This window comes from Neophocaena asiaeorientalis, unplaced genomic scaffold (assembly GCF_003031525.2).
Source record: "Neophocaena asiaeorientalis asiaeorientalis breed wild unplaced genomic scaffold, Neophocaena_asiaeorientalis_V1.1 scaffold65, whole genome shotgun sequence".
Lineage (NCBI taxonomy): Eukaryota > Metazoa > Chordata > Mammalia > Artiodactyla > Phocoenidae > Neophocaena > Neophocaena asiaeorientalis.
Genome location: NW_020173215.1, coordinates 1,122,879 through 1,149,653, shown reverse-complemented (window position 1 = coordinate 1,149,653; position 26,775 = coordinate 1,122,879). Strand labels below are relative to the sequence as shown.

Sequence of the window (26,775 nt, the reverse complement as noted above, 5' to 3'; positions counted from 1 at the left end):
CAAAAAAAAAAAAAAAAAAACAAGAATTGGGTGGGGGTGGGTGGGTGGAGATAAGAATATCTCAAGGAACAATTGACCCCTGCCAAATATCATTTATGGTTTTCTCTTAATATCAAAGAGGTAAATGGATCCTGGACAACATCTGAAGAGTAAGTTAGAACGTTAGGAAATTTTCATTACTGTGCTAGGATAGCAAACGTCTGTCTGTTCATGTTTTCTCCTTATAAAACTTCACAGGAAATGTAATGGGAGGAAGACAACTGTTTTTGCAGAGCTCTCTGCTCTCCATAGGAAGGAATACTTTCAACTTCCTGGCTCAGGATTGATATAGCCCCCTTCAGGCAATCAACACTACGTAGTTATCAGTCTGACAGGGGAGCCAGAAGAGTGGCCTGTTCAGGGTGTACACAGAGGAATCTGGCCCCAGATAGAAGGTCTGGAGTTGGGAGCTATGGGTGCCAAATTCACACTTGTGCATAAGGGGCTCAGCAGTGACTTTATGAGAATAATTAGGATTGTTATAGCATTTTGTCTTTAATTTAGTATCTAGGTCAGGGGTATTTGTCTACACTTATCTAGTCAGAAAATTTCCCCTATTCAAAAAAAAACTCCCCTCTTTTTTTGCACTATTCAAATAATAGGTGACTATATGAATTTGGCCCTAGACCTTTTTTTAAAAATGAGATTAAATGTCCACAAGTGCATGACGTGTTAAGGAAAGAGCATGACATTACTAAATATTTTACACCAGTTTTGCATTTCTAAATACATTTTGTCAAATAGGACTGATGCATATGGATTCTCTGTTGAAAAATAGGTTGCAGGGTGATGAGATGGGAACAAGAATCTAAAAACCTCAGGCTTTTGACTTCAGATATGGATGACAATGATAGAAAACCAGATCCTTTTGCTTTTAATAACATTAGAAGTTAATATATATCTAATTGATAGTGACTAATATGTTTAAATAGCTGAATAGGAACTTCTCTTGGGTCAGTAGAGGTTTTTGATTTTATTATTGAGTTCATTTTATCTCAAGTTCTTGATCAATTATAGACAGAATTTGTACTTCATTTCTAATTTCATTGTCACTAATCTTCCTGAAATAATAAAAATTAGTTTTAGAAAGTACTGAGTTTAATAAATGAGTTTGTTTTTGAAGATAAGCTTAATTATTAACTATAAAAGCTTATTAATTCTAAGACGTATCCTCCATTTGCCCTCAGATTATCCTGACAAAATGTAACTTTATGTAAGATCAAAATCACAAGCTGTAAGATTCGTCAGTTATTTTGTGGTGTAACTAAGAATTGAATGTGATTAAGCAGAAATCTGTTTTGAAAGAAGAATGATTGTTTACATTACTTTAATTCCTGATAATTAATTTATATTAATGTATTCATGACATTCTTTTTTATAGAAGAATTACTCCAAATTCCCCTCCACCACTACTTCCACACATTATTTTATGTGACCAAGGGTATGCTTGAATCTGAAGGGGAAAAGTGTCTGTTCCCTAGGTGTTCAGTCTTAACGCTTTAAGCACACACACATCTGTGCCTCCAAGAGATAGATATTGATCAGCCACGTACTAACAGCCAGGCATGTAGAGATATAGACAGACAGTCTCTGCTCTTAAGTATGTTACAGTATTATTGAGGAGACTGGCATGAAAGCAGTTAATCACAAAACAATAATAAGTCAGCTCAATGGAGTTACACACAAAATGCAGTTCTTGGAAACAGAAACATCTAAGTTCTAGAAGGCATTTACCTAAACGCTTTTCTGGGCACATACGTTTAAGAAGCATCACCAAGAACTCATGCAGGCAGTGGTTAGGGGTCCTCACCTCTGCTCCCAGTGGACTTTTAGAGGGAACAACACACTCTTAAAAGCTTTTTTGCTTTTCTGGTCTTAGCTGCTAAAGGGTCTCCAGAACTTTCCTGAGAGGGATGACGGGGAAAGCGATGAAGAGCAGAGACAGGAGCTTCCCTCCAACAACAGCTTCTTGTCTCCGACTGAGTCATTAGGGCATATATCAAAATTAGCAGATGTCTAATAGATTTATGAAAATGATGCATGGAGAATTCTGAATGTAACACTGGCCAACAGAAACTCTCAGGAAATTAATTACTGTGGAGATCCAAATCCCTCCCCAGACTTAGAAGTTCTGGAATCTACATTCTAACCGTTTTCTGGGGTGGGACTCTTTAGGCATGAAAGTGACGCGTTCCTGTTTCTGAAGCGGAGTGCCTTGTCTTGTTGCTTTGGCCGCGGTCGTGACAGCGTGTTGTCGGACTGTGCGTGGTGATGGTAGAGGCAGGCTCAGCAGCAGGTGGTGTGGAAAGCGGCGCTACCCAGAGCGCTGTCCCCGCTACACCAGACAGTCGGACTGATTGGGCTGCCTCTCTCTAGCCTGGCATGCTGGTGCCCGTCGGGGCTCCTCAAGCTCAGAGTGCCCCGCCACTCTACTGCTTCCCCTCCACAAACACACATATGAGAGATTTTTCAAAACGTGACATTATCGAGGCTGTCAGATGCCCTCTCCTCATTCCCAGCACACTCACACGTAGGCATAGTGTGTAGCTGTCAGATGTCTCCAGAGGCGACCACACTGACTGACAGGTGCCTGCTTCCCTGGGGGACTGTGGGGTTTGTCTCTTTTTTGACTTTTCATCTCTGACTTTCTTGTCCTCCGTCAGGTGCCAGCTGCTTCCCACCTTCATTACCGCTTCCGATTATCACCATCCCTAATACGGTAGCTAACACGGTGGTGGCTCTCGAACACGTTCTCCCCCTCCTCTGTGCCTTCCTCACTACTTATCTTCCGCGGCTCCTCCTGCTTTGCTTGCCCTTCACAGAAGGACGGACCGGATCCTAGCCGGTGGGCGCATGCGCCTCCTTCAGTGTGGTGAACTGATCAGTCAAAGCAATTTGACTGTTATTCTTACCGCTTTGGTTCACATTGTTGGTGGTGTTTACTTTGCTTGGTTGCTGGCTGGCTTGCTAGATAGATTGAGTAGCTGCTGAATTCTTCACCTCACTTCAATAAAAGATTTGAGGGGACTTCTTTAATAATGTCCGTTTGTTGCTGAGTGCTAAGGAGCTTGTGATTCAACCCGAAGAGCCATTTTAGAATGGCTCATTTAGCCACTTTTTATAGAACCAAAGTATTCCAATACATAAGCTCAGCCTATATTTTAATAGTGCTATTTTGATTTGCAACTTGTTATTCATTTTTCTTGTTCCCTAGAGACAGCATGGTAAAGTAGAGAGACTCTAGGAGAGAACCTCTGAGCTCTCATTTTCTAATTCTCTTCCTTTCAGTGACCTTAAGGACGTTAACATTCTGACTGAGTCACTTTATCTGTAGAATTAGCATCAATTGACAAGTATTTTTGAACATATACTGCACTATATTAGGCACTATAGAGGTGGCTAAGAAGTATGAAAAATAAGATAGGAAGCATGGGGCATTTATTCTCAACCAGATTTAGGGGACATGAATATCATAGGAGACAATAATCAAGGAGACAGAATCAACGAGAGGGGAAAAAAAGTGTATAGATCTATGGGCAGACTAGCAATATTGCAAAAGGTCAGGCTGAAGTGGTCAGGAATGGTTTCAGAAAGGTTCAGAAGACAACATTTCAGAATGAACGGAACCTTGCAGGTCTTCTAGTTATTACCGTGTGAAGCCTTACCCTCTGTTTCCAGAGGTGTAGTGTAAGCTGGGCCACAGAAGGTAGGAAGGATTTGAATTGGCAGAGGGCAAGAATAAGAGTATGCCCAGGGATAGAAACAAAAGGAACATCCCAGAGGCAGGTGTAGCAGGAACAAGAAACCAGAACAACTTGTATGGGCAGCATGTAGCTCTCATAACAGGCCTTTCCCCTGAGCCTCCTACCTGCTGACTAGTGGGGAGAAAAGTTGACCAAATGTTCAATCTGTGGTTTAAATTAGTTTTTAAACTTCTGTTTTGTTTTTTGCTTGCTAAACAGACATTCATTCTCATTCAGCAAGTGAATTAAGCAATCAGTAAATTAAGCAATTAAGTTAATTAAGCAATTATGTGGGTTACTAAGAAGGGAATCCTTGACCTGCATTATCGCAGGGATCTAGTCAACTAGAACAGTGTCTCCCTGTGCTGTGAGCCGGTGTCTAAGGGACCTTTGCTTACTGATTCCTCTCTGCAATCTCCATAAGGGGTTGGAGTCTCTTTCTGGTCCGCATGTCCACCCCCAGTTCAGGGCACTCTGGAGGGATGCTGTGAGGCCAATTTCACTGATCTTAGTTTGATAATATAAAGTAAGTTTCCTTTTTAAGAAATACTGTCTCACTTGGATAAAATTGCTCAGGCTCTTGGAAAGCTGCGGGTTCCCCTGCTCTTCTCTGTAGCATTTGGGCATTGGGGGAGGGGAGCTTACATGTCCCCTGGAGGGAGGAAAGGGTGCTATTCTCTGACTCTTCTGGTCTCTGGGCAGTCTTCATTGTCTGCTGCGTGCTGCTTGTCAGTGGCAATAACTTGATCTTGGCTGACGTGACTTTGTCACCCAGATGTGTTCGCTGGCATATGTGGTTTCAGCTCAGCTCCTGGGGGCTACAAAGCTGGGTGCCTGCAACATCCTCTATCCAGCTCATAGCTGGTCATCCTTAGTCTGGGTGCAGGCTCCCTGGCTCTCATTGCAGGGTCCACACTACATGGAAGCTGAGGGTGGCTTGAGAAAGCCCAGACCATTCCCTACTTAACCAGGCAGGACTGTTCCAGATCTCCAAATCAAACAAGCAGGGCAAGAATCCCCCTACCCTCAGTGGTTCCTCACCTTACTAAATCCACATCTTGACTTTTACTTCCTTTCTGCTATTTCTTTCTTCTCCCAGGACAGTAAGCACCATTGCTTTGGTGTCAAAAGTGGGAGAATTATCTTGTCTGTGTGACAAGAGCACTCAGCGATCAGGTTCTTTTGGAATTAATTAGAGAAATAAAGGAACTAAGCAAATTCTTCCTCAAGACAATTTCCCTTTTCCCAAATTCTGCTTACAAAACCCCATTTTTCTTGCAAAAAAAAACACACACACACACTAAAAATTACCTTGATCTCTCTATGTGCACTCCTCTAAAATTTATCTTATTTCCCCCTAAACTCATGCAACTCTATACTGCATCCCTCCCACACCCCAAGGCTGAAACAAGATGTCCCCGAGTTAACCAGGGTCAAGATCTGGTATTTGGAAAGGCAACATTGAAAAGCACCTTGCTAATTTTTCAAAAAAATACCCTTGATGGTATAGGATATTTTATACCCATACCCTTTACAGTACAGAAATAAGCAGAATAATATGTTTATAAGACAGTGAAGAATGAATCTGAAGCGCAGGGAGGAGAAGGTTGGTTAGGGATTGGGGGGCAGGCTGTCAGCATCCCTGAAAATCAGCTGGAGGACCTAGTTTGTTTTGGTTTTGGTTTTGGTTTGGTTTTAAGAGAAGTGTGGGGCTTCCCTGGTGGCGCAGTGGTTGAGAGTCCGCCTGCCGATGCAGGGGACACGGGTTCGTGCCCCGGTCCGGGAAGATCCCACATGCCGCGGAGCGGCTGGGCCCGTGAGCCATGGCCGCTGAGCCTGAGCGTCCGGAGCCTGTGCTCTGCAACGGAAGAGGCCACAACAGTGAGAGGCCCGTGTACCACCAAAAAAAAGAGAAGTGTGATAGTAAAAGCCGATTTTAAGAAGTGCAAGCTGCTGAGGATGTCTGTGGGGATACAAAGAGGACATCAGGAGCAGCACGAACTGCCAGGAAGCATAGGAGTCGGACAGACCCTAGGCTGAATCCCAGTTCTGCATTTGACTCTGTGTATTACCTTGGGCAATTTCCTTTGAGCTCAGTTTTCTTATTTATGAAACAGAAAATAATACCTGCTTCCTAGCAATGTTACAAGAATTAAATATGAGAGCGCATGAGAAACAGACACATATACCAGGAACTCAGTAAAGTTTCGTTGCCTTCCCTTGTGCCATCTCTGCCGGAAAGCTGTTCTAATAATGCAGCCACGATGAGGTAAAGATCTGAAGGATAGCGTTGGCAATGAGAATTGGAAGAAAAGGTCAGGTACAGGAAACATTCCAAAGGAGAAGCTTCAGAACTTTGTGACTGACAGGATCAAGACAGTGAGTCACAGATGACCTTGAAATTGCTAAGCCTGAGTAACTAGCCTGAGATGCAAATGTTAGGAGGGGAGCTGGTTTAAGGGAGAACGTGAGTTGGGGCATTTTAGAGTGACCAGAGGACAGATAGTTGTACATGTGGGAACTGAAGCCAAGTGAGAGGATAGGGCCCAGGAAGAGATTTGAATACTCAGTTGAATAGATATTTATTGAGTATCTACTCCCTGTTGGGCATTGGGTAATGACAAATAAAGCATGACCTTACCATCCAGGAGTGTGGTCAGGGGTGGCCTATATGAGGGGGTATTTATTAATACTCTGTTTTTCAGAAAAGAATTTAGATAACCAAAAAATAGGTTTAAGACACATGGAACACAGGATAACTGATTTTAAATCTATGTCAGAAATGATTTAGGAGAAGGGGAAAGACTGTGCCAGAAACCTGGGTTAGGATACTGATGGTAATTGAGCATTTTTAGATCTAAGCTAAATTCCTGGGTACCCTGGGCCACAGAAAAAGACAAGGGTATACAGTTCATATTATTAGATCAAGGGAAGCAAACTCATCTGGAGAGACAGGCTTCTTGATACACAATTCTAGGATGATTTTAGCACTTGAATCCTCATAAAACGTACAATAGATACTATAATGGAAAACCTCTTTAACCTTTGAAAGGCAGTTTTGAAGGAAACATAGTAACCCTTTAAAAATATCAATCCTTGGTAAAAGAAAGAGCATGACATTAAATGGTCACTGGTAAAGGCATTTTACAGGCTTCTCATTTACTGTGATTCAGGTGAATAGCGTCCTGAAGATCAAATTTTAAGTGGTAATAAAGGGTAGGGAACCTAAGTGAATGTAAGGCTGCTTATCCCTTAGCCTGCACTGCTCAAACATGTTATTCCAACTTTGCTTTTGGCAGGGCCAGTGTGACAAGTGTTTACAGGCCTCTGAGCCTGGGGTCATTGATCCAGGATATCGCCGTTTTTATACTGGAGGTTTCCAGCCTTCAGTGTGTGCGGGAATTGCAAAGGATGCTCATTTAAAATATATATTCCAGGGCCCCACCCCTGAGAGTGATTTAGTGCATCTAGAATGGGGCCCAGAAATCTGAATTTTAACAGGTATTCCAAGTGATCTTGAGGCAGGTGGGCCTCAGTCACACAGTTAGAAGTCAGATGAGTGGATGGCAAAGTTACGAAAACTGAGGAGCATTGCTTATATTTTTGCCTCTGAATACAGTGGAGCAAAGGATTGCCTTTGGGTGCACAAAAATATTTCTCGGGAAGAACTTTTTATCTGCTGAAGTGTTTGGACAAGTACTAGGAATCCAAAGTTTGTTTCATAAAGCATGAAAACATTTTCTTTTGCCTTAAGATGTATGGTCAGTGTCTTACTCAGCTTGGGCTGTCATGCGTAAGTACCACAGACTGGATGGCTTAAACAACAGAAACATATTTTCTCACAGTTCTGGAAGCCAGAAGTCTGAGGTCATGGTACCAGTATGGTTAGGTTCTGGTCAGGTTCCTGGATTGCAGATGGCTGCCATCTCACTGTGTCCTCACAGGGAGGGGGTGGTGGGAGGGTAGGGAGAGCAAGCTCTCTGTTTTCTCCTCTTACAAGGGCACTGATTCCACCATGAGGGCTCTACACTCATAACCTTATCTAACCCTGATTACCTCCCAAAGACCTCACCTCCACATACCATATTGGAGATTAGGGCTTCAACATATGGATTTGTGGTGGTACAGAGTGCAGTCCATAGCAATCAGATATTACCAGCCATCCATATCAGCCCTGAAGGAGCTTGCACATTGTGCTTGTAGGGCAACTGATTTAGGTCAGTGGTTCTCCAATGCTTTTACCCAAGAGAAGGCCCTGTCCAATGCACCCTTGCAGTGCTGAATGAGTTGACCCACTGGGTGAGGATCTAAAGGTAAGAAAATGTCTGGCAAAATGATTTTAGTGTTAGCATTACTAAGGTTAGGCATCCTCTCCCATTCACCCTCACTCTTTCCTTATTTCTCATGCCAGAGGAGATGCATTGTCAAGACCAGCCAAGATTGAGGCCATGCTAATGCATTGTGGATGAACTGATTGTGACTCATACCATTTTATCAGTCCAGATTAATGAAGCTTATCTTAATACTGTAAGGAAAGTTAAAAAAGAAAAAAAAAGACACTTCTTATGTGGATTCACCATGAGGACAAGTAGCACTAAGTCAGTACTTTTATTTTGAAATAGCAGTATAACTAGTTCTAACTGAAAAATCTTACTTCACACTTAACTCAGTGTTAGAATCTTTTAAAGACAAAATCAAAATGGCTCATGTCACTTGTGTTGTATAGTACTAAAACCCCACATTTCAGCTCAAATACACAAAACGTAGGTATAGGTTCCAAAAGAAGAAGAGATACTAAGAAAAAAAACTTTAAAATACTAAGAAATGCAAAGAAAAAATTTATGAAAGAATCATTTTCTGGTATTTTCAGATCACTCTCTTTTGGGAGAAAAGGTAGGGTTTTTATGAGTTATTTTCTTTGTAGGTAGCAATCGTTAGATAAAAAGCCCTATTCCATTAAGATGTGACACTTGAATAGTGAGTTTATTTCCCCAAAGATAACCCGTCTGAGATAGACGGGAATTCTGCAGACTTACATATTCTGCATATATATTCTGTAGTCATAAATAATGTCAATATATTATCAATGGTAAGCACAAAATTCATCATTTATACAATATGGAAGTTCTAGCCATTTGAAGAGTACCGGTTTGTAGCTTAATAGTAATATTTAATCTAATGAAGTCAGTACTACTAATGTAATAAGTATGTCAATTTATTACAATGACAGTATTTTTAAGATTTTTAAAAAGACCCTTGTCATAGAGTTTGATCTTGAAACAAAGGTCTCTTCTATGCAGTTCAGTGAATGCTATTTCCCAGTTCTTGTCCACCTAAAAAATCATCATTCTACAAACAAAGATACACACACACAACACAAAAAAACACACACAAAACACACGCCCCCAGCCAGCCTTGCACCTCCTTGTTTCCCACACACACACCACACACTTTACACACCTCACTCCGCACACTATCCTACACACCACACCTACTAATAATAGTCAAACATATGGCATTTATTTAGCTTCAGAAAGATTATAGTGTAATGGTTATGTATAATGTAGTATGTACCTATATTTAAAAAAATTTGTCAACTAAGGGATTAAGATGTTTTAAAATTTAAACAAATTTTATTTTTAATAAAAATATTCAAACTATGGTTAAAACTATTCAAAATGTGTAAAAGCTGTAAGTGAAAAGTAAGAATCTCCCTTCCCTTGTGCTCCTCAGTTCCACTCCCCAGAGCCCCAGGTATAAATACAATGAAAGGCTTCTTGTATTGCTTTCTAGAAATTCCTACACATAGATACATGTGTGTGTACATATGTGTATATATAAGTATATTCATATAAATGTGTGTGTATATATAAATACTATATTTAATTTTTTAAAGTTGATCACCTGACACTAGTTGAGCCGTTAGAATGGGGGGTCAGTCACAGCACCCTCTGCCCTTGGACAAGTTTACAAGCTTGTCAGGGGACTTCTTTGGTTTCCTTACCTCTGTAGGTTTGCCTGGCCACATTTCCTTGGTCTCTATCTGGGAAACCTCTGCCAGTGGCTTCGGTGCTCCTTTCTTAAATTGGGGCCCATGGAGCTGAGAACTGAGTGGACACTGCTACCCGCCTCTGAGTTCACCTGCTAGAGATGCTCCCTAATGCCCACCTCCAGGCCCCCCACGGAGGACAGTGCGTCTCTAGTTAGTTTTCAACCCCTGACTATGTGAATGCTATTTTGTCAATGGTCGTTGCTTTATTCATAAAGTAATACTAGTGATTTTTAAACCATAAATCATACCATATCCTTTTAGTTCAAAGAGGTAACTATATAATATTGTTAATTAAACAACTCATTACAAAGACACAGTTATTTTCAAAAAAATAAATCTAGATTGATATTCTCATTTTATAATTGCTAAATCTTGTCTGTGTTATTGAAAAAAATGAATCTTGTAAGTTTTTTGGAGGGGTGGGGGAGTGGAGTGGGATACCCTTAAGAGAAAATAAAATAGCAAATCTAAGATCCTGAAAGATAATACTTGGCCTAAATACTGGGCTTTGTGTGTGTCAATGATTTTATTTAGTTAAAAATATGCAGTGACTTGAGAGGATTGTTCTGGCCTAATTCTTGAAAATTTTAATTTCTTTAGCCTTCAAGCCTAGTGCTTTGGTGCCAGGTACCTGCTCGCCCCTATTTTCAAGGCTTTTAAGAGCAGTAGTAAGGTTATTTCCACAAGGTATGATGAGTCCCATCTTTGCCAGGGTCGCAAGGGAGAAGCAGGGTGTCTGGAAATCGTTTATATTATTATTCCTTGTGAATGTCATTTTCTACGGAACAGGAACTCTTGTTCTGAAGGGCTTCCGGCCCCTCTCTGAGTTCTAGCACCCCGTGTTAGGTACAGGTGTAAATTTCAGGCGGGTGTCAGCAACGGACCTGTCTGTCCTCGGGCCACAGATGTGCGCGGTGGCTGCTGTGTACTCCAGAAATGGCCCGACATCTGGGAGGAAGCAATATGCCCTAATATTATACATCTGGGTTTTTTTTTTCCTTCTTCTTGCTGTTGCTGATTAGGTCAATGGAGGAAAGCCCTTCCCTGAGGCGCAAGACAGTGATGCGTGAGAAGGGCCGGCGCCAGGCTGTCCGGGGCCCGGCCTTCATGTTCAACGATCGGGGCACCAGCCTCACCGCCGAGGAGGAGCGCTTCCTCGACGCCGCCGAGTACGGCAACATCCCTGTGGTGCGCAAGATGCTGGAGGAGTCCAGGACGCTGAACGTCAACTGCGTGGACTACATGGGCCAGAACGCGCTGCAGCTGGCGGTGGGCAATGAGCACCTGGAGGTGACTGAGCTGCTGCTCAAGAAGGAGAACCTGGCGCGCATCGGCGACGCCCTGCTGCTCGCCATCAGCAAGGGCTACGTGCGCATCGTGGAGGCCATCCTCAACCACCCGGGTTTCGCGGCCAGCAAGCGCCTCACCCTGAGCCCCTGTGAGCAGGAGCTGCAGGACGACGACTTCTACGCCTACGACGAGGACGGCACGCGCTTCTCCCCCGACATCACCCCCATCATCCTGGCGGCGCACTGCCAGAAGTACGAGGTGGTGCACATGCTGCTGATGAAGGGCGCCAGGATCGAGCGGCCGCACGACTATTTCTGCAAGTGCGGGGACTGCACGGAGAAGCAGAGGCACGACTCCTTCAGCCACTCGCGCTCGAGGATCAATGCCTACAAAGGGCTGGCCAGCCCAGCGTATCTGTCCTTGTCCAGCGAGGACCCCGTGCTCACCGCCCTGGAGCTCAGCAACGAGCTGGCCAAGCTGGCCAACATAGAGAAGGAGTTCAAGGTAAGCTGTGCGCTCCACCCCGGCTGCCCTGCGCGCTCTTCCGCTTCCAGGCTGCCACCAGGCGCCTGCCGTAGTTTGCTCCCGAATCAGTCTCGCCCAAAGGATTTAAAACCACGAGGGACTGGGAGCGTCGTTCAGAAACGACCTGATGATTTTCCTTTCTCACCACGGAGCTGTGATAAATTCGCTCTGAGGATGGGTATATACTAGATCAGAGAGCTGTAATTACGATGCTGCTCTGTGTTCTGGATAAGCGTTAAGTAGTACACAAGACTTCTCTTTTGTTGAAGGAGGGATGTGGTGTGATCGTCTCCCTTCCAAATTCTTCCTCTTTTGTAGTTGATTGTATGGTGGCACCCAATATAGAAAATACAGAAATAGTATTCGTTTTGCATGCACTGTTTATTGGCCCAGACATTTGTATATCACTTTTTAAAAATTTTTATTTTATTTAAATTTATTTTATTTTTGGCTGCATTGGGTCTTTGTTGCCATGCGTGGGCTTTTCTCTAGTTGCGGCAGGCGGGGGCTACTCTTCGCTGTGGTGTGCGGGTTTCTCATTGCGGTGGCTTCTGTTGTTGTGGAGCACGGGCTCTAGGCGCACGGGCTCCAGTAGTTGTGGCACACGGGCTTAGTTGCTTCGCGGCATGTGGGATCTTCCCGAACCAGGGCTCGAACCCGTGTCCCCTGCATTGGCAGGTGAATTCTTAACCACTGCGCCACCAGGGAAGCCCTTTGTATATCTCTTTAGACTGAAAGTCAAAAGGCTAATATAAAATTTTAAATGAATGACTAAAGTCATTTTATTTGTGACAAAAACGGCTGTACCTGAAATCCACAAGTGAAATCCACAGCATTCAAAATGGTGAGCCATAGACATGAAGTCAACCCAGAAATAATAAGGACAGCAGATTGATTTGCTTTAATAGATTTTTTTGTTTTTTTATGAGTGAACTTTTTTTCTGGACATCATCTCCAGTCAAGCAGAATTACTTTTTTTTATAAAATCTATGCATTAATAGTGGAACATTTTTTAAATTTAATTGTTACAGTCTGCCGTGCATTTTGGATGGTTCTACCTATTAAATCTGGGGCAAAAGGAGATTTCGTAGATCGGGTCCAAGTCAGACTGTTTTTCAGCAGGTTATTGCCTCCCATTATCCACCTAAGAGGATGATTCTAGGCATAGGTTCCTTGAATTATTTTATGTAATTTAGTGTTGTGGTATCAGATCACAGAAAAAGTGATGATTCTGCTTTTCAGATATTATTGCAGTTTTTCACACTTAGGTGTGAGCTACACAAATGTGACTAGCAATATAATTCAAGGTAAGTAGTTGAAATAAAATGGTAGGAAAGTTTTGTGTGTGGGGGGGTTCCCTTTTGTATGTGCCAAATTCCCTCTACATCCATCAACACACATCTTGTCCTTCTGGAGATCTGGCCTTAGTATAATTTTATTTGTTATTCCATTGCATTCTTTTCTAATATAAAAGGTACACATATTTATTGTAAAAATTTTGGAAAATGTGGGAAAATAAAAAGAAGAAAATAAATATCACTGATATCTACTCCCGTTGAAAAGATTCATTATGTGGTATTTGAAAAGATTTATTTCCTTGTACCTAAAATGAATTATTTTTTGACAGAACTCATGTAGAGCAAATTTAAAACTTCAAATTCTGTTTGAAGAGAATAGAAAAGCATTCAAAGTCTAAATGTCACTTTATTTCAACAAAGTAATAAAAACTATAATTCTACATTTGTTAATTCACTATTCCAAGTGTCACTCAAACCTTGTTTTTAAGCGTTTTGCTTGATATATACTGAAAGTCTGTAGAAGAGGTTCTACAAAAGGGAATGTTCTAGATTATGTTTTTTGTTTTTTATTAGCTATTTATTGGAGTATAATTGCTTCACAATACTTTGTTAGTTTCTGTTGCACAACAAAGCAAATCAGCCATATGCATACACATATCCCCATGTCCCCTTCCTCTTGAGCCTACCTCCCATCCTCCCTATCCCACCCCTCTAGGTCATCAAAAAGCACCAAGCTGATCTCCCTATGCTATGCTGCTGCTTCCCACCAGCCAACTATTTTACATTCGGTAGTGTATATATGTCAGTGCCACTCTCACTTTTGATATATATTTCTGTTTCTGTGCCAGTACCATACTGTCTTGATTACTGTAGCTTTGTGGTTAGATTATGTTTTAATAATTTCCGAAAGATGGTGATGTATGCAATTCTGTCCAGAGAAGTAGTCTCAGTGAAGCAATGTTAAGAAAATTTATTCATAGTTTTCCCCTTGAAGCCAGCTAAACCCATATTGATAATACTTGGAATCTCCTTTACCCTGACATAAAGAGTCACCTTTGATAACCTTTCAAAGGTGGGAAACTATTATAAGTGAAGAGGCAAAAAGAGGAGAAAACACAGCTGAGTTTAAGAAGGCATCCATAAAGCTGCCAAATATCTAAGGGTACGCAAAAATCATCTAAATCTCACACTTCCTTTTTCTGAATTATATGGAAAGCAGTTGTGTAGCATAACCATCTCTGAGCCAAAATACAGACACTTCTTTGGAAGTTACAGTCTCTGAGGACTACAGGTCTCTCTCCCCTGACTAAATGTTCCTTTTCTTTCCCATTCTCACTACTCCTTGTTATTCTTTTCTTATCTGCCTTCCTTTCACCTCTTTGCCTTCTCATCCCACACTCATGTCCACCTGTCAGGGCTTTCGACAGACAGAGAAAATAGTGCTTTCACAGCACTGACCCAGAGACTCGGAGCTCTGAAAGGGCAGGAAGTGAAGCTTATTTCTGTGGCAGGGTCACTTAATTTGCCCTATTCCATGGTGTTCACTATATTCTTTCCATAGAGGCTTTGAGCTCAAAGTACTGGCCTTGAAATGGAAAAAAAAAAAAAAAGACAACATGTTCCCTAGTGAAAAACACTTGATTTTTTTTCCGTTTCAGACACATATGACTATTTTATCTTATCAATGGCCTGTAAGATCCAGTATCTCATCCCTCAAACTGCCATCACTTAGATGCTTCACGGAAGGTTCTCAGCCACCGTGCAGTTTTCAAAGTTCCTTTAAGAGTGCGGGAGGCATGGTGCCGAAAACATGTGAAGGTCATTACCCCAAGGGTTGAACATTCTAGGATATAGATATAGATAGATTAATGGAGGACAGCTTGGTGACAGGTTATTAAAGAAGTATTTTCGATGTGCAAATGCTATCTGAAGCTATTTTGAGAAACAGAATATTGGACAGGATGGATTCCTTGTCTAATCCTTCAAATGTCAGTGGCAAGGAAGCTGGTCATTTATTAGCTGAAATTTACTAATTTCCTAATTCTGAATCAATGATGCACTTTTTTTGCAAAAAAAAAAAAAGCCATTTGTTTTCTCCATGCCTCAAGTTTCCCCTCTTTAAAGCAGAAAAACAATTTCAACTTATATCACAGTAGGACTGTAAGGAAGAGGAAAATGAATGTAATCCAAAAGCAAGATAGCATTTTATAGCAGGAAAATACTCTAGGAATCATCTGACTATACACACCTCTCATTCTACAAATGATAAAACAAATACTGTAGCCAAGGTCCCATCTGCTAAGCCTAGATTTGGGTGCCTTGGGTCCCAGTCCTAGCTATTCTATGTAACATGCTGTACCTGGTAACACTGAAGCAGTTCTATAGTATTTGATGTGTACCAAGCACACTCAAAGCATTTAATCCTCATAGTAGCAATATTAGATAGGCTTATTCTCATCAGAGAGGCTAAGTAACTTCTATAAGATCACACAGTGGTAGAAGCAGTAAGTGGTAGAAGCAGTGTTTGAACCTAGGAAGTCTGGTTTCAGATTTATCCTTTTAATCACTACACTATCCTGCCTCTTTTATTATTAGGGAAAGGATCTGACAGGACCACGCCTGCTTAGAGTTGAATTTCAATTTTCCTGTTAAGGATAAAAAGGGATTAGAATGATGATTAAAGCATACACATTAAAAACCTGGTGAAACCTGTAGACAGGTTGTGATGAGGTGCAAGCTTCTTTGTTCTTCCTCTGGCTTGAGCAGTTCTTCCAGGTTTTGAGTTCCTGCTCTGTAAAGTGGGCTGCAGATCCATCTGGTAACTTTGTGGAAGGCCATGGTAATGGAAAAGCGGCACAGTGAAGATGATCAAGCAAAACTAAATTAAGACAGCATCATTAGAAAATTCAGAGCAGATAAACGGTCTGAGTTGTGAAGCAACATGAGACAGGACCTCATGGCAGAACGGACAGAGTCAGCTCATGATGCAATTCAGACTTCAGATAGTTCCTTTTGCAGCTGAGGAAAGGCCGTCTTTAGTGGTGCTCTCCATCTTTCCCTGAGAGCTCTGCATATATTGGCAAATGGTGTCCCACAACCCCAGGAGAAGAAATCACTATTACCTCCAGCTCTGATTATTTTCTGTACTTGAATAGCAGACTTCTTCCAGCAGGAAATGTTTAAATTGTTATGAAAACAGTGTTGTCCTTGCAACTTGGTTACCTGTTTTTTGCTTCTTGACTGATCTTTTAGTGGATATGAAAAAGCCACAAAGCTTTCCTTAAGATCGGATAATTTTACAGATTATAATTTTTTAAAATAATGAGATATTATTCAGGTATTACTGCAAAATTGGTTCCTATCTCTTCTTCAAGAATAGAAAATAGTCTCTTTTATTTCTGATCAATGGAGGATTGGCCATCCTGTGTTGCACCAAATCTTACAGAACAGTCTGAACTGACGAGTAACATGAGGAAATTTCATCTAAAAAATTGTATTAAAAGGGGAGCTTTATATGGAAACAGACATGGATAACACTTCTTCTGGATGCTATAATAAAATATTTCATTAGTCTTTCAGGAATGGAAGGCAGATGGATATTTAACTGACACTCTGCATAGAAACCAGAGACTGAACATTTTATTAATTTTATCAGTTGCATGGTACCAACTTGAATGGAAACCAAAGATTGAAGTTTTTATTTATTTTATCTGTTCCCTTATGAGAGGAAAAGGATTAACTGCAACTGTTCTTTATCTGGATTTCTGATATCTGAAATGGAAACTATTCTAGTCTGTGTAGACTTTAAACAGTCTCTCCTCTTCTTGTTTATTTTAGTTGGTGACATGATTTTTGCCCATCAAATCAAGTTAATTAATCATTTAAGGGGAAAAAAATTGAAATTCTTCATACATCATTTTTAAAGTATGATTTTTGGAAGCCCAGAAATTCTGCTGTGCTAAATGTTACTGAGTTATTAGACATATACAGTATCTCAGGACATGTTGGAATGAGGGATTCTATTTTCCTCAAGTGCACCAAATTAGATTATCATCTGATTAATTTTCTTAATGGGCTAAAATTTTAGTGAAAGCCGTAGAAGTGGAGCTGGGGGTTGCAAAAGTAAGGCCCTTTCCCAAGAGATGGCCATTGATACCTAGACTGGAATCAATGGGCTAGAAATAGAGCTCCATTCAGTAAGTAACAGGGAATGCTGACAGCTGACTTCCTCATACCAGTCCATGGCACTATATAAATATGCTAGTGAAATTAAAGATTCACAGATTATTTTTAGCAAGGTGTTCGTTCCAGTAGCCTGAAAATTTTTCTCTCAGGTATTGATATTCTGCAACCTTTGAGAATTCAGTTACATATAATCAGACATTTCTCTCTCTCTAGAAGCTCTGCAGGACATTATAATGTGCCCTTCAGACAAACAAGAAAAAATACCCTCCATGTTGGTACCTATCCTTCTCTTTGCCTTCACTATGAACCATCATTCTCAAACATAAATGTGTTATCAGGAACACCTGGAGAGTGTGTTAACACGGATTGTGGGCCCTCAACGTCAGTTTCTACTCAGGACACCTGGGGTGGGACCTGAGAATTTACACTTCTAACACATGTCCAGGTGCTACTGAGGCTGCTGGTCTGAGGACTACAATTTGAGAAGCACTGTCTCCAATGAGGCAATGGATAGTAAACCAGACAGGTTATTTTCATACATAGTCAATCTTCTATGCCAAATTGCCACTTAATTTAAAGAACTTTCATCGTAGAAATGGTTTTGTTTGAGCTTTAAGAAAACTGTTGTTCATCTGTACAAGAAAGATTCTTTTGATTCTTTAGTCTTTCAGCATTAGCATTTAGCCAACATCTCTTAATATAACTCAATCACTGACATGCATGCCATTTTCAGAACTGTCTCCTATGGTTGTACAGGTTGTAGAAGGTACTGGCTAAGGAGGTAGGTGGGAGCAAGTCCAGCCGGTATCGAACTGAACAAAACTTGCATCCAGGGCTTCCCTGGTGTCACAGTGGTTGAGAGTCTGCCTGCCGATGCAGGGGACACGGGTTCGTGCCCCGGTCCGGGAAGATCCCACATGCCGCGGAGTGGCTAGGCCTGTGAGCCATGGCCGCTGAGCCTGCGCATCCGGAGCCTGTGCTCCGCAATGGGAGAGGCCACAACAGTGAGAGGCCCGCATACCGCCAAAAAAACCCCCAAACAAACAGAAAAATCTTGCATCCACCTGGGGGCTGCAACTTCCTACCCAGAGGTAGGGAGACTTTTTCTAATTCACAAAACCCCTAAACACTTTCCACTGAATTAAAGCACATTCTCTGCATTAAACTCTAAACCTCTTGGTCTTAGAATGACTATCGCAAGCTCTCCATGCAATGCAAAGACTTCGTAGTGGGTGTGCTGGATCTTTGCCGAGACTCGGAAGAGGTAGAAGCCATTCTGAATGGAGATCTGGAATCGGCAGAGCCTCTGGAGATGCACAGGCATAAAGCTTCACTGAGTCGTGTCAAACTTGCCATTAAGTATGAAGTCAAAAAGGTGAGTGGCCTACTTTCATCCAGCTCCATATTAGAATAAACATGTAATATCAACTATGCCATAATCCCAGGAAAGATTTTAAAATAATAGCAGTAATAGATGTTATTGATAAGAAGATTTATTTCACTTCATGAAAGAGATTAAATGAAGTATCATGGTAAAGTTGTGAGTCAAGTATCTAGCTCCGATCCTTTCCACTTTTTATCCATTTTTGGACCTTGGATAAGTCATAAAACTTCTTTAAATTTCTTTTTCCTCATATAAAAGGAGAATAATACCTCTTATCTGTCTCAGGGTCTTGGTGGGATTTCAGTGGATTAAGATATGCAAAAGAGCTTTGTAAACTGCTCATTAAAATGCATTTAATGATAATAAAATCTATTACTTGTAAACATTTTTGTAAGGCACTGTTACTTACATTCGCATGTTAATCTTGCAATAAGCCTTTGTTATTATCCATTTCACCTATAAAATAGGTGCTCGATGATGAGATTTCTATTCTATAAGGAAACCGAGGTTCACCAAGCTTAAATGACGTGCCTAAGATCACACAAGCTATGGAATTTTATGCAGTTGCCAAAAAAAAAAAATTATGATTACTTTTTTACTCTGGTTACTGCAGACAGAACAGTTATGTATTATGTGTTTGCTACTTGTATGGGCCTTTGAAATAATTCATGTCAATTGTAGTTAGGACGTTTCACTTATAATAAAAATCTCAGTTATCCCGAATCTAATCGCTTATACATATTTTATATAACTTAAATTTTTGCACTTTAAATCACAAAGAAGTAAGCTGTTGTCGGGGAAAGATCTGGTTTCATGAACTGGTCAATCTATGGAATCTTCTCTCCTTCCTGCAGTGTGACATGGTGCAGAGGAGGGCAGGCCCTGGAGCCAACTTGCAAGGGTTCAAGTCCTGACTTGTCTTCTGTGCATGACAGGGCAAGTCACTTGATCAGTCTAAACCTCATTCCGCTCGCTGGTAGTGGGGACAACTACTGTTTCGGTTGTTTTAAGGATTACGTGAGCTAATGCAAGTAAAGTAATTAGCACAGGCATAGTACATGGTGATTGCTCAATAAGTGTTAGCTAATCACATTTCTGCATTTGAAAATTCATTCTCAGAATGATGGCTCTTAAACAAGTTCAGTTCTTAGTCATCAACGACATTTCATGTTTATTGTGCTGGTTCTGGTTCTTAGTGGTAGACCATAGCCAATTTAAACAGAAAATAATTCAGTTAAGGATATTAGGAGGCTCACAGAATCATTGGGAGAGGTGGAGGAACAAGCTTATCTAAGCTGTGCTTGCAGAAAGCTTGCCCAGAACCAGGCCCAGAACTGACCTGGTAAGGGAGTTTCTGTGGCCCAAACAGAACAATTCTGCCTCTGCTGCAGATGACCAGCTCCCCACCAACAGAAAGGATGTGCTGAGTGCTGAGTGCTGCCTCGTATAAAAAGCCTCTTCCAAATCAGAGGTATGCACATAGGCCTCTGACCCGTGGAACCTAGGCCAAAGTTTGCACCCTGGTAGCAAATGAGGATGGGGGAATCTCTCTCTGTGTGTGTGTGTGTGTGTGTGTTTCTATGTGTGTACACACACACATACACAGTTCTACCACAGTGTAGAAAACTTCCACATTGTAACGTTCACAAGATTACAGCCAGCCATTAATGACAGATCTCCCCTCTACTTAATAAGATAGTGAAATGTGAAGATTCTCAGTAAATGCTGAGGTAAAATAACTTTTCAAGGAAGTGTCAGTTACAAGGTAAATGAATTGGATTAACTGCCCTCCTCTCAGAGTATTCTTGCTAGTTGAAGTTTTGCTGTATTGAAAGAAAAAGATAGTTTTGCATAAGATTGATATTGAACTGTTTTTAGAAAACTGTCTGGACATTTATTCACATATCTTGCAATGGGCATCTCTCCTCTTTAGCACCTGAGAGGAGAGAATTGATTTCAGTTGTCACTGGTTCTTTATCATTGCTTTGAAAGTGTCGTATTAGCAGAGACAGCTCATCTACAGATGCGCTTCTGTGAGCCAAACTGTCTTGCAGAGTGAATGTCTTCTTGCATGTTGATTTTAAATAAATTGATGTGTAGGTTACAATGTATGAGGTGTCAATTAATAATAATTTGCTATCCGTCAACTGTCAGGAAACAGCAACAACAAAAATGTATTCGGAACTGAAAGGAGATTTAGGACTTTGCAGGTATTTCTGGTTTTGTCTGTTTTATGCTATAAAAGGAATATCAGTTAAAATATTTGATTTGGAATCTTCACCCAATAACTGTATATAAGAACTTTATTCTGGAATGCCTCCCCCAAAAGCCCTAGTTCCTCTTTCTTTCTCTCCAAGGCTTCCTTCATTCTTCACTCAATACTCACCCATTTCCATCTAGCAAGGATCAAAAATACCCCCACCCACTTCTGCTGCTTCCTTTTTCCATCATCTCATTTCTAGTCCCCAAGAAAAATAACCTCTTGGGTTATAATGATTCATGAACCCTACCCACTGTGACACTGAAGTAACCCATAGCTATATGCATGGCATTGGGATTTCAAAATCCTTTATATGTTATGGAATCACCCCCCAATAATATAATAAACTTGTATATGTTCAAATCAACCCATAATTCCACCAAGGAAACCAATTTGATTAATGTTAATTTGTTTAGGTCCCATAAGAAACTCAGGATGTCTCTTCTGCCATCTGCCCAAGATCTACCCCCAACTCTGATTCTGAGTCTGTTGGGTTCTTTCTGGGCTCAGGTCTTCCCTAGGAATAACCATGAGTTCACCTTAGGCCTTAGAGGCTCAATGATAGTTAATGAAGAAAATGAAAATATGAAAGATCTGAATAGGAGAGGTCTGAACATGAATTTAATGTTTATGTGGGAAAGGATTTTTTAATATAAAAGCAGTAGAAGAGATAAAAAACAAAAATATAAATTGTTTGACCACATGCAACTTAAAACCTCTGTACATCAAAAAGATCATAAACGAAAAAGGTGAAGGGCAAACTGGGAATGTTTTTTTCTGTACTATAACTTACAGAGGATTGATATTCTTAATATCCAAAGTACACAAACAAATTTATAGGAAAAATTTCCAGAGCCCTGTAGAAAAATAAGCAAAAGGCTTGGATAGGTAATTCACAGAAAAGAAAATTCAAATGGCTAACAAACATATTTTAAAATTTCAAACCCTCTAGTAATAAAAGAAATGCATGCTAACATACAGATACCATCTCCTCTCACTCAAATTATTAAAGAATAAAAAATTACAATTCTCAGTGCTGTTGTTGAAATGAGCAATCATACACTGCTAGTGGGGAACAAACAATAATGTATCTTCTATCAGGGAGTGGATGTTGAAGCTTATTCATCCCAGATTCACTTCTGAGGGGTCTTTAAGGTAAATAATAAAACTGGAAAGATAGTCAATGTTATTACCGTTTGTAGAGTTACCCACATTATTCTACAAAAGAGAATGGAATAGAGTGGAGGGTGAAATTGGGTTTTTTGAAAATAAGTACAAGAAAATTAAATTTCAGGCAAACCATTCATTATTTTCCAATTAGAATAATGGACTATTTGCCCTCCAAAAAGTCCTGAGCTCTATTTATGACTGCACCTCTATCTTCTCTGACTTGAGGATGAATATCAATCCAATCCCCCCATAGAAGTAACGGGAGTCCTACCTATCTCAAGTGAGCTTTCTCTATTGTAAGAAAGCCCCTGACAGAGATAAAAGATACTAGCACTGGATGGATCATCAAATCTGGAAAACCGAGCTCTTGAGAAAGAGGAAATCCTTTCCCGAGTTCTTCCTCCTTGCTCTATTTCCTCCAGAGAGAGATTAGGTTTAACCGTAGAAAGATCATCTAGAAACGAGACATGCAGCAATATAGACACATAAAATTATCCACTGTGTAGGCAGAAAGTGTGAAAACAAAAGCCCAGAAAGTGAGCAGTACAATGAAAGAGTGGTAAATCCACTGCAGAGACTTTGGCGTGCATGTGGCAGCCGGCACGGGAAGGGGTCCTGCACTGTAGGGCTTCTGCCATGTTTGTGCTCAGGCACCTGAAAGGTAACAGTCGGTTAGCTCTTGGTAACAGCATTTTGCACTCAGTGGGTTTGAAATCCAGAAAACGTGTACAATGTAAGTTTTCAGGGGTTTTAAAAAGAATGCTTTTTTATTGAAGTAGAGTTGATTTACAATGTTGTACCAGTTTCTGCTGTGCAGCACGGTGGAGTTTTCAGTTTATATTTCACAATTCAAAGAACTTTAAAAAGAAGATGAATGATCTAGTTCTTATTCACAAGAATATTTTCTTTTAAATATTGTAAACTGTGGCTCCAGCAATGTCATTAAAAACAAAAACAGAGTGTTCCTACCATGTTTTTGTACAACAGTACTCCCATGAAGATAGTTCTTGGAAAAGCTAATTTGATAAAAAGACAGTGTAATTTTTTTAGGTTGAAATTTATCAGCTGCCCTGATTGGTGGTTCAGTTTACAATCTGTCAGTCATTTGGTAGGGAGTCAAGTTTGTTCTCTATGCTCCAGTCGTTTTGTTCCATTGAAAGACTGAGATTTTCTTGTGTGTCAAGCATTTTCCCTTTATATCAGAAAACCTCAAATAAGGGTACTATTATCTGTAATGGTTTCAATTTGTTGGTCCACTGAAGTTAAGAAACAGCATACAAATTTTATCCAGCTGGCTGTGACTGGTGTGGCAGCATAAGGACATTTTTTAGGAGGTAAATCAGTTTTAAGAGATAAAGGTTACTGCCCTATTTTGAAGTCATTGAGAAGAGCAAAACTCAGCTCCTAGAAGGATCAGCTCTTTTGCCCTCACTTGCTACTATTATACTGGTTTTATTTTCTTTTTTAAAATGTTCCTTATGTACTTGTATTAGGATTTTAAATCATTGGAGGAAAATATCTATTTGTGTTTGCTTTCCGTGGATTAAATGCCATATGGTGCCGTATTGTGATCTCAGTTAAGAAGAGGGTAGAATTAATGGTATAGGAGATATACCTGTTAGGTTGAATCTTAAAGTGTAACAAGTGAAGTGCAAACACCATGATTTTGGCTAGTATTTAACATATATTAAGTGTCTGCACCGTATTGTACAAGTCACACCAGGTCAAAGATTGATCATTGCATAATGCCATATGGAAAGGATTGATTTCCACCAAGTCTTTGAGGGCCTTGTAAACTTTATACAGTATAATTAATCCAATAAAGCATTTAAAGATTCAAATTTAAAGATTCGCTCAAGGAGGAAGAGCAAGAAGACGGAGCCATACTACAACATTAATATTTCTGTACTCAAGAGTTTAAAACCTAAGAAAGGCTGGACAACCACAAAAGGGAAATTTGTCCATCAATTTCACAGGGACACGTGTCCAAGTATCTCTTAACTTCATGTGGATTTTCTGTTTTACAGAAACACTTGGCCTATAAGCAAGTGCATGTTGGCTTCCCAAGTGGTAATCTGATCTGATGACAGTGTATGCTCTACCTGTAGATTTCTCTGAATGCAACATTCCCATTCCTAAGCTGAGCCTAGCTGGAGTCACAGGACTGCCTTTTAGTTACATCTCTCCAACTTCCCACAAATGCAGATCCTCCAAACACCAAGACATTTGGACCAACTTTCAAATTAAGAGTATTTTAAATGCTGATTATTTATCTTGGCAAGCATATGGAATCCAAGTCTCCATTATAATAACTTCTTCACATTTATGTAGAGCTTACTGCGTGCTCTAGAACAGGGACCACTTATCACTTACTGCAATACTGATGTTCCCGTTTTGGTTTTCTTGTACCAAATACCTAACACCTGCCTGGCGTGTAGGAGGGGCTTATGACATTTTGAAGAATGAATGAATGAATGAGACAGACATTTAAGAACCGTAGAACGGGGACTTCCCCGGTGGTGCAGTGGATAAGAATCCGTCTGCCAATGTGGGGGACACAGGTTGGATCCCTGGTCCGGGAAGATCCCACATGCCGCAGAGCAACTAAGCCTGTGTGCCACAACTACTGAGCCTGTGCTCTGGAGCCCGTGAGCCACAACTACTGAGCCTGCGTGCTGCAACTACTGAAGCCTGCGTGCCTAGAGCCCGAGCATCACAACAGAGTAGCCCCTGCTAGCTGCAAATAGAGAAAGCCCGCACACAGCAATGAAGACCCAATGCAGCCAAAAATAAATAAAATTAAATCTTAAAAAAAAAAAAGAAGAAGAACCGTAGAGGGGATGAAGATTCTTAACACAAAAGGAGGGGTGAAGCAGAAGGATATTGATCCAATAGAGTACAGGGGCAGAAGTGGAAGTTTGGAGAAATTCTCAGTAAGACTCCTAGGAAATTGTTACATAGACCCCAGGAAGCCTTCAACCTTGATTTTATTTCATCATGAGTTCAAATAATGACTGCATTGATCTTGAAATACTGTTTTCAAAAATCAGAACTTTGGAAGAGTGACAGAATCTTGAATTTGGAAAGAAGATCTAATGTATACTTAGCCACTAGCAATGACCCATGAGCCTCAGGACCTGGGATTTTTATAACTAAATTAAAAGGAACTTACAAGATAAAATATGCTTTTTCACATTGAAATCATCGAGCAAGAAAAAAAATAGCATCTTCCTTTTAGTACTTTCAATCTCCCAAATCCTACTGTTCATTTCCTTTGTATTATTGGGAAAAAATTCAGTTAAGTATTTCAAACCTGATATTTGTAAACTCATCCTCACCACCTCTGTCAATGGATTGTCAAGTTTTCCTTGTACACAGTGGTGGCAGCTGTCATAGCAAAGTCAGTGGACTTCCCAGAGGGTGGGTGCACACTGGGGGAAAGAGTGAGAATTTGAGGGAAACTGTGCCTCTACCGCCCAACCTGGGAGATGAGGTTTTATTTTTGTTTTTCCTTTTCTTTTTTAAAAAAAATTAGAACAGCTGATGGTAAACTCTACACCACTAAGTGGAATCCTGTTCATTTCCTTGAAGAAATAAGTAAGCTATTGATAAATAGCCAGGTAACTTGAGGAATTGCCTAGAGTTACTACGAAGCATTCAGCTCATTAACTAGAACTTGATTAAAGTTGAACCCTTTGCTTAGTGGGAACTGCGGCTGCTTCCTTTGCCTCTCAGAATTTGCAAAAACATTTCATGGGTACTTCCTAGCAGGTTCTTTGTTGTTTATAGCATTTTATAGAAGACAGTTATACCTTGATTTTTGTGTTGCTAAGCACTCTTTTTAAAAAATATGTTGACACTCATCGCTGATTTGTGAATGACCCTGAATAATTCCCAAGCTTGGGCAAAGTGCAGCTGGCCGTTCAAAGAAGGCATATCCAGCTGCAGATAGGCACCTTTTGACGTAGGGGCCTTTTCACATGGGCCTGACTACAAATATATTCTGCCACCTTAATGAAGACAGGACCTTAATGAAATCCCAGTCCTTCTATATAGATGTAGGCAGATGACTTAGCAAAATCAGATGGCAAAAACAAAATAAAATAATAAAATAAAATAGCAGGGCTAAAATAAGTATAATTTGCTCATGTTTTTCCTGATTAGAGCTGTAATTATAAAAGAATTGATAGAGATAAATGTTTGTGTTTTTTTTACCTGTGATAGAGGAAGCAAAAAAAGAGTACAGATTACTAAAATAGGATGGACATGATATTTGATGCCAATTCCTGGAAGCAGAGCAAACGTGGATCAAGCATAACACTTGGAGGTTCATTGAGTTTTTGCAAATCTTTTGCATATTTGCTATGGTAGGGCATACATCCACATGGGACATATCATGTACATATTTTTCGTAGATGTATCATTTTAGGAGTTGCTCATGAAACAGTAACATTTCTCTTTTAGCTATAGTATCCAGTAAACCAAATAACTGTTTTCTTTTCCATTTTGAACTGAATGCAAGTAAGCTGACAGACAGCAACATGGGACACGTTTCCGCAAAGGAAAGCGTATGTCACCCAGATTCCAGAGAGGAGTCTGTAAATACAGAGAGAAAGAACTATGATTAAGGACGTCAGTTTTACCCTCATGTTTCCACTTTAGTTCTTGTAATAGTTCTGAAGCAATTTTGAAAAACAAAGGGCAAGTAAAGACTATTACCAGAAACCTTCCAGTGCCTATATCCAATCTTTAGGAGGCACATGCATTCGGTAGCCCCGCTGTCGACAATGGCATGGTAACCTACTTCTCTTTCTCCCTCTCTCTGTTTC

General features: G+C 40.5%; 1 protein-coding gene across 1 annotated transcript in view; it reads left to right on the top strand.

Annotated features, from left to right (window-relative positions):
- TRPC3 (transient receptor potential cation channel subfamily C member 3) overlaps positions 1-26,775 on the top strand; it is a 79,191-nt gene that overhangs the window by 8,591 nt on the left and 43,825 nt on the right. Inside the window, exons 2-3 of the mRNA XM_024745109.1 lie at positions 10,857-11,628; positions 18,319-18,507. Coding sequence (XP_024600877.1) covers positions 10,857-11,628; positions 18,319-18,507 — 961 coding nt within the window. The remainder of the gene's footprint in view (positions 1-10,856; positions 11,629-18,318; positions 18,508-26,775) is intronic.